The 15,222-nt window shown below is 38.9% G+C and overlaps 2 protein-coding genes across 2 annotated transcripts in view; one reads left to right on the top strand and one right to left on the bottom strand.

Moving 5' to 3' along the window:
- The window catches only part of OSBPL10 (oxysterol binding protein like 10), a 175,187-nt gene extending 167,134 nt beyond the window's left edge, over positions 1–8,053 (top strand). Inside the window, exons 10-12 of the mRNA XM_006030210.3 lie at positions 938–1,120; positions 2,319–2,472; positions 5,316–8,053. Of these exons, the coding sequence (XP_006030272.1) occupies positions 938–1,120; positions 2,319–2,472; positions 5,316–5,360 (382 nt within the window). The 3' untranslated portion in view covers positions 5,361–8,053. The remainder of the gene's footprint in view (positions 1–937; positions 1,121–2,318; positions 2,473–5,315) is intronic.
- A 3,835-nt stretch (positions 8,054–11,888) lies between these two features.
- The window catches only part of STT3B (STT3B, catalytic subunit of the oligosaccharyltransferase complex), a 55,193-nt gene continuing 51,859 nt past the window's right edge, over positions 11,889–15,222 (bottom strand). Inside the window, exon 15 of the mRNA XM_006030206.1 lies at positions 11,889–13,635. Coding sequence (XP_006030268.1) covers positions 13,555–13,635 — 81 coding nt within the window. The 3' untranslated portion in view covers positions 11,889–13,554. The remainder of the gene's footprint in view (positions 13,636–15,222) is intronic.

Raw genomic sequence — 15,222 nt, 5'->3', positions numbered from 1 at the left:
TCTTTCCCTCTTGGCTCTCCTGTGAATAGATCATAATGTTGATAGGATTCTGAAGCCTATTGGGCTGGGGCATTTTGTGCAGGTTCTTTTTTGTTTAATTCCATCTACATGCTCTTGTATACCTACAGAAAACACAAGTGCAAATGGCTGACTGTTGCCAAAAATATCAGCACTGACCATTTGTGCACAGTGGTATTGTCAGGTGCTGTGGAGTAGGTGGAGACCATCGAGCAGGGGAAATTGGGAAGTTTTGTAAGGTGCATTTTCAGATGTCTGGTTTGCTCTACTAACAGAAGGCAGAGAGCCAAAATTACCTCTGGTGTATTTGCTAGTTGTTTACAAAATAAATCCCAAATCTTCCAGCAGCTGTTTGTCTGCAGGGACCATTTCAGAGCATGATCCCTCTCTGGCTTGTAAGCCAGGTCCCTAGCAGCCAATGGGATAAATATTTACACCAGAGTAGCATTCACTTTTCTCACCTGGCTATAATAATACTAAGGTACTGGTAGGTCAGGCTTTGTGCTTTTCAATCTTGACATCCCTTTAATGTAATATTAAGGGTCTCTTGCATAACCACACCAAAGCAACAAAATTCAGTTACAGCAGAAAACCTCTGACTGTTTCTTAATTCAACTGAGTTCACTTATATCTGGAAGAGGAGGAGGAAAAATATTAGAAGGTATGGCTGAAATATCAGCATAGCTTTACCATGTGAGGCCTGTGCTTGGGTTTTTTTTTTTGCGTGTGCTTTTTTTTTTTTTTTTTTTTTTTTTTTTTTTAAGGGACAGAAATCAGATTCCTGTTTTTTACTTCGATTAATGCAAGAATATACTTGAACTTTGAAAATTAATTTGGAACCCTAGTGACTGATAACCTTTCTGATGTGTTGCAAAAAAATAACCTGCATATTTTACCATGTTTGTCTTGCTTTAATCAGGGTTACAGCAGAAGTGAAACACAATCCCACCGGTACCATTGTTTGTAAGGCACAAGGGGAGTGGAATGGCATGCTGGAATTTACATACAGCAATGGAGAAACCAAAGTGATTGACACCACCAAACTGCCAGTTATCCCAAAAAAGATTAGACCAATAGTGAAACAAGGACCATTGGAATCAAGGTGAGAATATGGGCATGATACTATTCTGATTATGAGGATGAGATAAAAACAGTAAGCAAGCTTTATGACCAAGTGTACCCCTTGCATTATATAGTTCTGGATGGATACATGGATCTTTCCAGAGCCAATAAGCTGTACTTTTAAAATGTTATTTCTGTTTTAATATTTCCCCAAAGGAAAATTTGTGAGGGAGAGAAGCCCATAATTCCCTGGTGCTTGTTTTATGTTTATGACCCCAGCAAGTATATTATTACCATTCAGTCTCTGAACACTTACTGTTACTGCTTTTAAAATAAAATGCTCACTTTAACGCTATTGAAAATTACATTAAAATGTTATGACAGCTTTTAGTCAATGTTTTTTGCACATCACACAATCTTTCTATGTAATATTTGGTTGCCATGCTATTGAGGGACATTTTATGTGGATATTATCAAACGTGAGGGCCAAATTTGATTCTAACTGAAAACAGTTGCAAGAAGTGTAAGAATACAACACTGGAAGGGACCTCTGGGGTTCTAGTACCCTAGTAGAGATTGTCATCAATATTTTTCTCTTTTTCTTTTAATAAAATTGTTTAGAAATAAAAGCATTTTAAAGTAATATTGATGCAAAAAGACTGCATTGCCCTTCCTCTGCTAAGTGTGCCAATGGGTCTAATGTGTCCTTATAAATCTATACCAGATCTGGAAAAAGTAGCCATCAAAACTCTGTAATGATTAGCAGATATTAAGGCCAAATTTTCAAGAACTGAAAACTCAGCAGCTCCCATTCAGGCATTTAAATAAAGTGAGAGAGTGGGAGCAGAACCCTTCTGGAAATTTGACCCATGGTTTGATGGGGTGGATTGTAAGAACCTCCGCTTGCTAAAAAGGTGGTGGTGGGATGGGGGGAGGGTTCTACAGGAAATTATTTTAAGCTTAAGTAATATAAGCAATACATTAAATCACAAGTAGTAGTAGTAGTTGTTTGTATCTGTTGTTGGTATCTAAAGTGTAATGAAAATGATTGATTAGATGGTGATAATTAAGAATATTAGATAATGGCACAAGTAGAGTAGTGAATGGAGAATGCACCACTCTTCTAGTAAAGAGGATGAGCAAGTTTCCACTATACATTTACCCTACCAAGAGCTTTGTTGGGTCTGAGGAGCTCTAATTCAATCTTGTCTGTGTGTTGTCTGTAATCGATCACTCAGGCATCTTTGGCAGCACGTTACCAGTTGTCTGAAAGAAGGCAATATTGATGCAGCAACAGAGCACAAGCACCGCCTTGAGGAGAGGCAGCGAGTAGAGGAGGGGCAGCGTGTGGCTATTAATGCTCTTTGGAAACCAAAATACTTTACCAGAGAGGTAATGTGAATCCCACAAAGCATTTCTTTGCTATTTTGAGACTAAGATAGAGTGTAATGGAGCCTCTTGTCTATTGGAAGTGTGTTAGTGCAAACAGTGAGAATCAGCTTTTGATTTTTTTTTTTTAATTTTTTTATATAACATGGTGATCATGTGGCTAGAAATGCAGTGATCTTTCCAAACTTTGGCTCTTAAAAATAGAATTTGTAACCATTGTTCATTTTCCTTCACCCTGCCTTTAGTTGGAGGTAGGTAAGCCCAGATGTTGAAGAATGGTTGCTTAGCCTTTGTTTAGATTTTTGGCCATTAAATAAGTAGCTTTGATTCTCTGCAGTGCTAGCTATCCATTAACCTGGCAGCCAGTAAATTGAAGTGAATGGGAGCTGAGAATAATCAGCCAGGAATTTGACTATCAGTGTATATGAGAGGCATCTACACATGGCTTTAGATGCCTAACTAAAATAGATGTTTTGGTTTAGTTTCTACTTCGTGAGCATTTGGTATCCTGTTAGTAATTTCCTTTATATAGTCTGAGCAGTGCTGATTGTTTATTACTGTTCTGCTAGCATACAGAAACCCAAAGGAGTTCAATGTTAAAACAGCTACATGAAAGAACGGTAGAGATTTTTAGAAAAAACCTGTCACTTCCTAGAAATAATGGATCTGATAGAGAATAACGCTTAGAATACTATTTTTAGCAATGCGTAGAAACCCTTCTTCCTACTTGGCTTTTTCTAAAACGATTACTTGTAGCTACATGGCTGTCATTTCAGACACCAACCAAGCACTGCAACAGATGCCAGCATAGGTGCAGTACTGCAGTGCTTCTGCGTATGAATAGTATCTTTGAAATCTATGGGAACTGTTTATGTATATAAAATCACTTGCATGCAACATGTTTGCACAGTGGGAGCAGCAAGAAGCAATTCACAGGCCTTTTATTGCTCAGTGCTGGGTTTCACTGCCAGTATTAGCAACTTTTGGGATTCTCCACATACTATATTTACTTGAATACAGGATGAGTTTCCCCCATACCCCGCCCCACCCTGAGTCAGCAATGGGAAAAAGCCCCACCCCTCATCTTAGATTCACATAAAAGGAAACCTCATTAAATACATTGTCTATCCTTTAAACTGCTGCCAAAAGCAACATGTGCTCAGAAGTGGAAACCAACTATGAAGTTGATTAAATGCAGCCAACACTAAGTATGACTATAAAACCCTTTTTTTTTTCTCACATGGCCCATATTGGGCATATGTACTGGTGGGAATGTATCACAAGGACAGGTTAGTGCAGCCCTTCTGAATAAAATATATAGGAGTGCCCACTGTGTGCAGTCCCCCTCAGCGCCAACTCTCTCTTTCAAGTCACGGTGAGCCACAACATTGAATACATTTCAACTTCCTTTTCACTCCCACAGCTGAGCTGCATCTTTCTTTCCCATTTCCAGTGATTCTTATTTTTTCACTAGCCTTAAATATCTGGCAAACATCAGGGGGCCTCAAACAGTTCACCCAAAATCCCTCTGTTGCCCCCTCTCTCAGCCTGTTGCAAACAAGCTTAACCCCAGTCTCTATGAAGTGGAGCCAGACCAGGTTGCCTACCTCATCTGCATATACATTTTAGGAGGATCCCAGGACTTGTGACAAGAACATTTGGTTCCAGTGGGGGCTAATTAGCACATGGATCCTTAGTGTGTTGGGGGGGGGGGGGGGTTCAATCTGAAAGTTAAGATGAAGGGGGTTGATATCTGGAGCATGCACAAGTACTGAGCTGTGCTGAGCTATGGGGTCCCCATGACGAAACACAGTTGACTCTGCTCTGGCCTAGCCAGTGAACTATATGGTAAGTTGTGAGCCTTTGGGGTTTGGACTAATACCACACAGTCTGTACTATATATAAGTAGGTACAAAAGTACTTCTTAAAAGTGTGTTTATGGAGTAGCTATGTTAAAACTTGCAGCAGTTTCAAAAAAGGGAAAATGTATCAATTCTTGATGAACTAAGTGTTTGGGTGCCTGTAATTTGCCTATATGCAGATTACTACAAGTTTGTTTATTTCGAGGTCGGTGTTTTCAGATATGCCCTTCACTTGCATGTGCTCATGGAGAACAAAGCCTGACATTGAAGGAATGAGGTGCTGCAGGGGGAAGGGGTTAGAGGAGGGCAGAAGGCAAAGAGGCTTGCCTCCCAGATGTATTTTCCCTGATGTGGCAGTGGGAAAGGGACAAATTCAAGGCCAACCTCCAATAATTACTTTGGAGGTAATTTAATCAACAGTTACTTCATGAAATATCATCTCTACATAAAATGTTAACCTCCAGCTTTGCCTGCAGTCACTACGATCAGTGAAACATTTTCTGTGGATGGAGGGTAGGATATGACCCAAAATGTTTGGGCCTTTTTCCATTATTATGGAGGTTGAAGCAAGATGTTTCGAACCAGGTCTACTTGGCATACCTGGATGTTTAATAATCCACTGTTTCTTTAAAACTAAAAAATATATATTCAGGCCAGTTTTAAAATCTGCTTTTCTAATAATAGCCCTTTCAACTAACTTTTAAAGTTGATCTGCCCTTGGTGGTTGTAACAGCCTCTTCAGCAAGGGAAAATCTGACTGCTCTCTTATACTTTTCTGTTTTAGGCATCCTGAATATAGTCATTCTAGTATGTACAGTATTTTCAGACATCAGTGTGATTATTTTTGTAGCTGATATTGTTAAATTTAACTTGTGCTGAATATTTTTGGGGTGTGGCTGTGTGTGTGTGTGTGTGTGTGTGTGTGTGTGTGTGTGTGTAAAATATTAACAGTTCATTTGTAAAATCTCCCTAATTTTCTTACAGGGCGATGGTTGGATATACTTCAATCCCCTCTGGAAGTCCCATTGACAAGACAAAGTGCACTGTTGTCTCATAACAAAACCATCTTAGAGGCATTAAAATGATGCAGTATATAACCTTCAGGTGTCATAAGTCCAGTTATAACAAGATACAAGTGGGAAGCTATATACTGTGAATGATGCATCTCAAAATAGCTACAAGCTCAAGTTTTAATCTAGAGCCATTTTGTATGTGTGTGTGAGTACACACACATACTATGTATTGAGATATAGATATATAGATATATATATATTATACACACTAACAGTGATTCAAGACCTTTTCCTTTAAGTGGTAGTACACAGAGCTCTCACTGAAGTCAATGAGGGTTCCCTGTGGTGTGCTTGCAGGATCAGGCCTTGTGTTGGTATTCAGAATACTTTTTTATTAGTACAGTTTAAGGTTTTCTATTTTTCACTTTTGCCAAAAATGTTTTGCACTTATAAAATGTGACTTGTCCCCCACAGGCCATTGGTGAGTCTGAACAATGGCTAAATAATTCAAAATTTCACATAAGAATGATGCATTGACCAACGTTCTCTTCGGGGATATTGGTTTACTAGCATGACTTCCTGTCACTTATAAATGTGCATTTTCTGCCACCTTATAAAAAGCAGCAATATCATAAGAAATCTGTTCATTCCAGTCCTAGGTGTCCTGTTAGTTTGTGTTCCAGAGAGATGCGTAATATTTTGCGTGCCCATTTTTCAACCCATTGACCCTGGAAATGGTTGAGTGTCTGTCTGTGGCAGTGGTTATGGTGGGGAAGGCCGGTGTTGTTGGGCCGACTTACTTGAAAGTCCATTAGTTTTGTGTTAAAGCTCCAAGCAGTTCTGTATTTATTCTCCGGTCTCTCTCCCTTTTGGTTCAGTTGATTGCTTTCTCAAAGCGAACTTATGTCTAGCTGTCTAATAAAAAACATCTATTACGCCAAAAAAAAATGATGTGGGAACTTACTTCTCTATGGTGAATAAGGGCTTCAGTAATTAAAAATTGTGGGGCCATAATGTTTTGCAATGTAAAAATCTATAGTTGATTTTACTTTGTAAGGTAACCACTGTGATGATAAGAAAGTAAACTTCAAAAACCAATGTATTAAAGTTTAGTTGCATTTCATTCTCTATCTGTAAAAGTGAGATGTGTTGATTTTTGCGAGATTGACACCAGATTGGCTTCTGCTCAGTGCTTTTTTTTTTTTATTTACAGTGCTCCTTAAAAACATCACGGTATCTCTAACACACTAGCATGAATGCCTGACTTTATGGAATATTAATTTTGTGCCTTTTGCCTACATTCTTAATACAATTGCTCACACTTTCCAGATACTAGACAAATATATTCAGATTGAAGTATTGCTCGTATCTGTTCGTACACATCTGCATTTTACAAGGTTTCTTGTTTGTTTTTTTTGGTGGCTGTTAAGGTTACTGATCGGTAATGGAAAGCACCATTAATTGGTCATTTGGAACTGGCATTTAATTTACAGGATCTTTCAATTTTGCGCTTCAGATTCTTAATCAGGTGTGGTCCCCTTCCTCCCCGTCCCTCTCCCCCCAATTAAATTACTTTATATTTGCCTGTATATACTTATTTCAGCATGTGAAAGGCTAGGGTCTTTCTTACACATATTGAAACCTATTAATAATTGTAGAATGTACAGGCCAAGTTTTAAGAAACACTGTTTTGTAAGGAAAATTCTATTTTTAGGCTAAGTTAACACTCTGTAATTATGTCAAAATGGTAAGAACTGAACTAACAAGTATCTTCAGGAGGATGTATATTATTCATGGTCTCCAGGAACCCGTACATATTGGATCCACTCTTGTTTTAAAGAGGTTAGTCTGGTAAGTAACTGAAACATTACAGAGTTAGAAGATGGTATCATTACAAGGGGCATTCTAAAGTACAAAATCAAATAGATCAGAATCATAGTCTACTTTTCTCAAAATCGTAGCTTTCACCCTTACCAAAGAACTGGCAACATCAAACCTTCCACATTTTTTCAAAAGTTAAGGTCTGCCTCAGCTTTGCTCATGACTATCCATACTAGAAAGATTCTGTCGCTGTTTGGAAGAGGAGTTGAAATAATTTTGCACTTCTAATTTAGGGATTTTCTTCTCTGCATGGTGGTTAGTGCATGATGACAACATTCTATTCGTGTTCAAATAAATCCTTTTGCTTTCAAGGCTGTGAAGACTGCTGATGTTACTATGCTATGCTCTCTCTTCTCTCTCCGCCTCCTTCCCACCACAAATCAATCCTGTAAGGCAGGTCAAATACTTTTGCTTGAAAGATCTGAATCATCAACATATCCCAAAAGGGAGATTGGATAAGTGTCTTGCATATTTTTATCAGAAAAAAATATTCCATATATTATACGAGGATACTGTAGAAGAGGATTTTGAAGATTGAGCAGTAAACAAGCCTTATTCTATAGCTTGTTTCAACAGGTGTCTGGCACTTCCAAGTGGATACTTTCTTTTTGAATAGCCAGTGTACACTTTGAATTGTAATGTAAATCTTGATGTACTTCAGATCTAATTTTTTGTGCACACCTGTAGAACCTATGCAAACTTTTCTTTACGGTATAACTGTTCAAAAAGATTTCTACCTTTTATTGTTTAAAATTTTGAAATCTGGCAGTCACTTCTGATTAGCCTTCCTTTCATAATTGTGAATTAAAACTACAAACTGACAACACTGTCAATAAATGATTATTTGAATTAGTGGTGGATGCCTTTTCTCTTTCCATTATGTTAAAATGGCACCATTTGCTCAAATCTGGATGTCCTTTGTACACATGTACAACACTTCTCTATAACCTTCAACTACGTGTTACGTGATCAGTTTTGATGCATGAGCTGCTGTCACTTGAATCCTGTTTTTCAGCAGACAAGACAATATCCAACCAGGTAAGCTTTGTTTAAATTGGATCGCGGCACATGGAGAGGCTGGAAAGTTTGACTGTGGCAGCACTAGATAACTGCAGGTAAGGAAGAATGTGTGGTCTGTGCAGAGGACTGGAGATGGCACTCTTGGACTGGGATGCATGACCTAATTGACCAGTTAACAATGCTGATCAGCAGGCAGAAATTCCAGTGCCAGTGTATAGTCTTGACTTCCTGAAAATGATTTATTCCTTCTATACCAAAGAGTGCATGACATTTTGCAGATGAAACATGCAAAAAGCAGCTCTAGTGACAGAAATTGATATTCTTATGACCAGTGGATTCTGACAAGTGTAATACAATGACTTCAACACATTTTGGGCCTAGATTACAGCAATATCTGCAAGATATCTCTGAGGGAATTTATGAAACCTAGTATGATAGTTTTGCTGAAGGCCATTCAGGTTTATATACCACTGCCACATGCTCGTGCAAGAGAACCAGAAAATGAAATTGGCAGTAGATAAGATAGCAAGAATATGGTACAGATTTGCTACTGCTCTTTTGTGAAGACGGATGTGCCTCAAATTCTGTACCTTTTGGTACAAAGGTCCAGACTTAAACTATAGGCCTTAATGCTGTCCTCACAGTGATATTCAATGAGGATATTAATGTTACAGCTGCTTGTGGACTTAACCACAAGTTAAGTCCACAAGTCTGATGGCACCACTATTACCATCTTCTGCATTTGCTCAGTGTTCTGTGCAACTGATGTAGAAAACATTTGGAAGAGGAGCAACATGAGCATACTGTCTGGAGATATTTTAAGTATCAGGACATAAAAGACACTGCTTTCATTGTACTTGGTTTGTTTAGAAGGGCACATGCCTTTGCCTACATGCATGTAAGAATATATCTATGGTCACCATTATCAGTTTAACACTGCCATGTTTTCATGGGGATGCTGATATTTCTTTGGAGCTGATGTTCAGACCATCACCTGCAGCAGACTTGGGGGCTGAGGAATCCTTTAAATTGTTTCTAAGGATTAACCTGAACAGGTGACAGACCTGGCACTGTCTTCATCTCAAGACTAGGATAACTTGTCTTGGAAGTTACAAAATGTGCAAATCGATTGTAACAACAGAACTGAACACAGGGCACGCCTATTCAGGGCTTTTACTTGCGAATTTACATATTGGATAGGGTGTCAAATTGACATGTGATGTTACAGAGTGTCCACTTAAAATAGATGGGACAAGCACTTCAAAACGCCTGTCATAAGGTCCTGACATACTTAGTATAGGCAGTCCTCGACTTGCAACGTTTTGACTTGCAACTTTGCACACTTACATTTCTAAACTGACACCCTGTTTCAGCTTTCTGACATCAGTTTTGACTTTACAACACTTGATCTGATAAGACACCATGCCAGCGAACAAGTCGCTGTGTCGCCCATCTCCCTGGAGAACATCTGTCCAAACTTCCTTGGACATTTTCCTTAAGAAAGCAGACAAGACTCCAGAAAAACCTGTAGCCAAGACTCCTGAGAAGACTCCAGCCAACAACCCTTCAAAAAGTCCAGCAAAGTCATGTCAAAGAAGTCCTTCCAAATCAATACAATTGTTATTTACAATATAAATGCATTAATGTAGCTATATTACTCATCTATAATTGACTGACTACAAAATTCTGGGTTATTTTTGGTGAAAACAGGGTATTAGGCTTTGGTTCAGGAACCAGTCCCCCCCATTTTTATAACATTGTTTCCTATGGGAAAATTGGTTCCGAGTTGCAACATTTCCACTTAAGATGCTGTTTCCAGGAACCATATGTGTCGTAAGTCCAAGGACTGCCTGTCCAGGCTTCCCTCACTTTATGCAGGTTCTGTATGTGCAAATTTGCTCCTATGTGATGACCCTTTTTATACCAAAAATTCGTTATATGCTAGGTAAATTCACACTTATGCGATCGGTGTGGTGGAAGCCCACAGCCAGCTGCTTTGTGTGGTGCATTGTGGGAGCGATGTGCGCCAAAATAGTCTCCTTGCTCGTCTGTGACACGTGTTTCTGTAGTTGCTATCCCCATTATGGCTTCTATGGATCCCACTAGCTTATCTCCTACCCTTCTCTGCTGCTGGTGAGCACCAAAATTGTCTTGTAAAAGTGGTAGAAATAGGTCTAGGGGCCAGCACAACTGAGGTTGTGGAACATATCCCTATTTGTTACATTGTAAAGTGAGTTCCTTTTATGTGAACTTGAGTTATGCGCCATTTTCCAGGAACGCGTGTGCAGCATAAAGCAAGGGAAACCTGTGTTGTCTGTTAAGCAGGAGCAATTTGCCTGCTATAGAATCTGGGTGGGACTTCCAAGTGAAAAAGCATGACAGGTATCAACTCAACCATAATCAGCCAACTGAATTATGGTCACCAGTAGGTACCGAAGCAAAAAACTGCTAGTCTTACTGCATGCCTGGTTAAGCACCAAAGTTTTCCTTTGCCATTCATGTACTACAAACAGGGAGGTGGATGGATGATGATAGTGGTCAAAGTCCACAACCTGGCTTAGATTACACACCTCTCTCATGCTGAAAGTATAGGCTCTTTTGGTGCAGTGTACTCCAGTTACACTAGTAAAGAATCATGGGGCTGAGAACAACACTTCTGGTGTAAGGAAGTCTGGCCTTGTAACCAGTCTCCAGGCTTTGAGGAATCCTGAGCACATTGGGTGCTCTTTCCTCACCCAATGTCAGCTGGTTGAACACTGATTCGTAGCCTAGATGAAGGACACTGATTCTTAGCCTAGGTACCCTGGGTAGTTTTCATTTCAAATCGTTGATGTGAGGAAGCTCTGAAGAAGCAGGGAGGCTCCTTCTCTGTACCTGTTTTGAATTCAGTCTTCCACTAAATTCTCTCCTCTGCTTGTTTTCGGCCATATGCTAAACATTGAGGGGTCCCACCCTGCCCAATTGCTGATGGTTAGATGGAAAGGCCTAGATGCAGCTATAATATTGTGCTGCTAAATCTTGAACTGTGATGTTGAGACTCGCTTGGAATCTCTTTCAGATCATGTTTGTGGCTGTCACTCCTGAAGATTTGGTCAGGGAAAGTAACAGAAGCAGCTCTCCAGCTGGGAAAACTTTACTTCCAACAGAAATGCCAGAAGAAAAGCTAAATACATTATTTGCTATAAGATTACAACATCCTTTGCTGCTGGTACTGCAGTGGTAAGTTCAGTTGCTTTTGCCTGTAGACATCAAGATCTGACCTGGAGGTCCAGGCATACACTAGAACAAAGTTGAGGAGACCAAATACAGGGTCTTCTCAGACTGCTTCGTGTCACTGACTAACTTATTTTTAGACAATGTATGCCTTGAACTTTGCAATCTGCAAATGAGATTCATTGCTATAGCCATCTGTGGGGCAAGATGCCAGCTGCTCTCTGAAGATTAGTAACCACCCACTCCTTCCATCACAGGAAGTTAAATGTGGAACTTGGTGGCTGAAGACAGTAGGGGCTGCTGCAGCTTCACAGTGAAGTATTAGCTTTGTGGAAAGAAAATGAAACAGTTCACCTTGTTCAGTGACTTACGTTTCTCAAGGACCACAATTCTGCTTATTTACAACCAGCTTGAAGAATGACAAGACACCTTTAACACAAAACTTGAATTAACTTTATTTCCCCCTACAGTCAACAACTCATCTGCACTGAGCTTTAAAGCAACAAAGTAAAATGAAATCTCAAAATGATGGGTCAGAAATCCAGATCAAGTTACTTGTGTGAAAATGTTGCAGCTGTAATATTGGTCTGTAAAAGAACCAATAGGGTAAAAAAATGAGTTTATAAATCAAAAAATATTCTACACCTTGGGAAAGAAGTCAGCAGTAACATTTTCACGGAACATTCCAAATTTACATTTTCTTCATGAAAGGTACATACTATTCTGCATTTTACACCAAGATGTTTGGCGTAAGTTCTTATAAAAAGTTACATCCTGTGGCAGGAAAACAAACTGCAAAACCCCTTCTTTCACTTTATTAAAAGAACTAACAAAAATTTTCAAGTCTGTATAAAGTTTCCTATAGCTGGAAAGTGAACATGTTCAATCTCCATTTATATTTTAGTGCATTTAATTTGACAAAACTGTCACCTTTTAAAAAAAAAAAAAGTATAAAAGACAGACAAAGCAAATAGCACTAAAGCAGAAGCTTTTCAACTGATAAAGCACTCTAAAAATAAAATGCAGAAAAACAGATTAATCATTTCCAGAAACCCTCTCCTGCCCCTTCCAAGGAGGCAGGCTGAGGTTTGCAAAACCCTCTGGCCTCTCCTAATAGCCACAGAAAAGAGATTTTGTATACTTGTCAAGTCTTTTTTTTTTTTTCTTTTCCTTCCCCCCCCCCCCTTCAGCAGGCTACACTTGTTTTCTTTACCAGGTAAACATTTAACCAAAACTAGTTTAACTTCTATTCTGAAACAGCAATTGCTCTGGTGCTCAATAGCATTCATTACTGTCGCTTCAGATTTTCATGAGGATACAAATTTAGCCCTTATTCCTAAAGTGTGCAAGATCTGGCTGTATGAAACAGCAATGCTGCAATCACTTCAAACAAACCAACCAACCAAGCCCCCTCCTAAAACCCACAGCAGCTTCTCCAATTTGAACTGCATTATAAAGCCGCATCATCCAATTGGCAGTCAGTCCCATGATAGTTTGCAAGATGGCAGCTTGCCTTTACAGTCCAGTCCAAAACTAACTTCAGCAAGAGGAAAAAGTACATTTAAATGATTCCATGTCAATCCAGGGAGAAAGTCTGCTTTCTAATAGCTGAATTTCAAAGATCCACATTCCTCATCTCTCAATTGTTTAAAATGTCATGTTGCAAAACCAGTCTTTTCACAAGCCACAGTCCTTTTACCATTCCAGTTAACGTATTGCTATTTTGCTGATATAAGTTTTTTCCAAAAGAGAAAAAAAAAATTGACAAGTATGCATGTGCCAAGGACCAAATTAGAGGGTTCTTTGGTGCAGTCAGTCCAAATTCTCAACAGATTTGAAGGATAATATGTACCAATAAAAAAAATCTGCTGCTAGACTTGGACAGCAGCTCTGTCTTGCTTCACATTACAAATCTAAAACAGCTGTTCTCAATAAGCCAATATTTTTGATCAGACATTGCCTGAAAAATTTGTACAATTATCTGGACCAATGATGGTTCTGTACCCTCATGTTGCTGTGAAACATGACTTGAGCTAAAGGCAAAGACTGGTTATCTCAAGGACAACTGCTTCGTATTAGCAATCAGAACAGTGTGTTTAAACTGTCTTCCTGTTGGGTCTCTTGCCTTTCTTTAAAGTTAGTTTATTCTTAATGTAGCCACGCTTCCTTTTGGCGGTCTAAAAAGAAAAAAAAATACATTGGATTAGTTAGCTATAATGCTTTAGTCTTTCCCACGTTTGTGCATTTAATTGCACGATGCTTGGACTTATTTAAGATACATTTAGATAGTAGTCTGCCACTACTACTGTCCATTTATTTTAGAGTTAAGATAATTAAACTAGCATCAACTCAAGATACAATCTTAATTGCCCCATCGCCTTTTACACTTCCCAACACATCCATTTTCTAAGTTATACAAAAACCCACTTCTGCAAGTGCATCATGTACAGGTTTGTTTCCAGAGCAGTGCTTATGCAGAAGCAGTTTAATAAAGTCACCCTAACTTCAGCTCTGGTATCATACAAGGAGCAACATGACCTAGCGAAGCGGAGATTACTGGTTTCAATCTTGGAAGTAAAAACTTCCAGAGATCTGAGGATCAGAAAATAGGTTCAGCCTTTTCTATCCTAACACTAATACTCCAATGTTCTGAATTAGAGTAGAATAAACACAAATCCAGGCTCTTACTAGACCGAGAACTCTTCCTATATCTTATTGATGTGTTTGCTTAAAGCAAATATCAAGATCTGAAAACAGACTTAAGAGAACCTAGGTGTTTTCAAGGATTAACATGACTATTTCAAAGCGAAGAGTCCAAGCTTTTTATCTAGCCACAGCAAGCTTTCAAGCTAGACTCAGGCCTCATCCCTCATTTAATGGCATCATCTGGCCACTTTAATTTTACATTTAATATCCTAGCTTTTAGGATGAAAGAAAAGAAAATTTCAAGTTTTTATAAATAAAGTTCCCAGACTGATTAATGCTCTCCAGCCTCCTTTTAATGTAGTAGTTAGTTACAAATAAGTATAAGCAGTCTTACTGAATATAATATTTGTCTAGAGTTAGCATACATAAAGTACAGTTTATTTTCCATGGGGTTTATTTTTGCCACGTGCATTGGCAGGCTACACTCCAATGCCAACAAACAACTATCTATTTAAGAAGTGGTAGGGCAAAACTGGCAAGTGTGGTATCAGTGAAAACAGGTATTTAATTCATCACTGATCGGTGACTACCTAGCCCAGCAGTGGAACAGTGCATAAACAACTGGTCGCTGGTGCAGGTCGCATTTACAAGAGTGTAAGTGCACAGAATAACTGCTAGCTGGAGGCTGGGTAAGAATACAATTCCTGCAAAACTTGTAGACCTAAAAACCACACACACATTACACTTACCATACACTTAAACTCTGTTTTAGGATGAAATGTTGCACACCAACAGTCTGATTTACTGATAATTAATGGGGTAAATGTTGTCTTACAGAAACTGGCACGTATCCTATCTAAATGCTGACCAGTTGACTTTAACCCATCCCGTCTTAAGCTGAAGTTTTTAGTTTTACCAGCTTTCAAAATGTTGTTTGCTAATGTATCTGTTATTAATAAAAAAAACTTAGCCATGTTGCTCTCGCATAAGATGACACAAAGCTGCAGGGAAAAAGCATGTCAGCATTAAAACCTGCACCTTGATGTTTGGAGGGCAAACTATGCCTGGCCTCTTCCATTTTTAAGTCGTACAATAAAAAATTGGAAGTGTCAATTCAG

The sequence above is a fragment of the Alligator sinensis genome, unplaced genomic scaffold (genome assembly GCF_000455745.1).
Source record: "Alligator sinensis unplaced genomic scaffold, ASM45574v1 scaffold181_2, whole genome shotgun sequence".
NCBI lineage: Eukaryota > Metazoa > Chordata > Crocodylia > Alligatoridae > Alligator > Alligator sinensis.
Note: the sequence above shows the minus strand (reverse complement) of the source record. Positions and strands in the feature narration are given on the sequence as shown.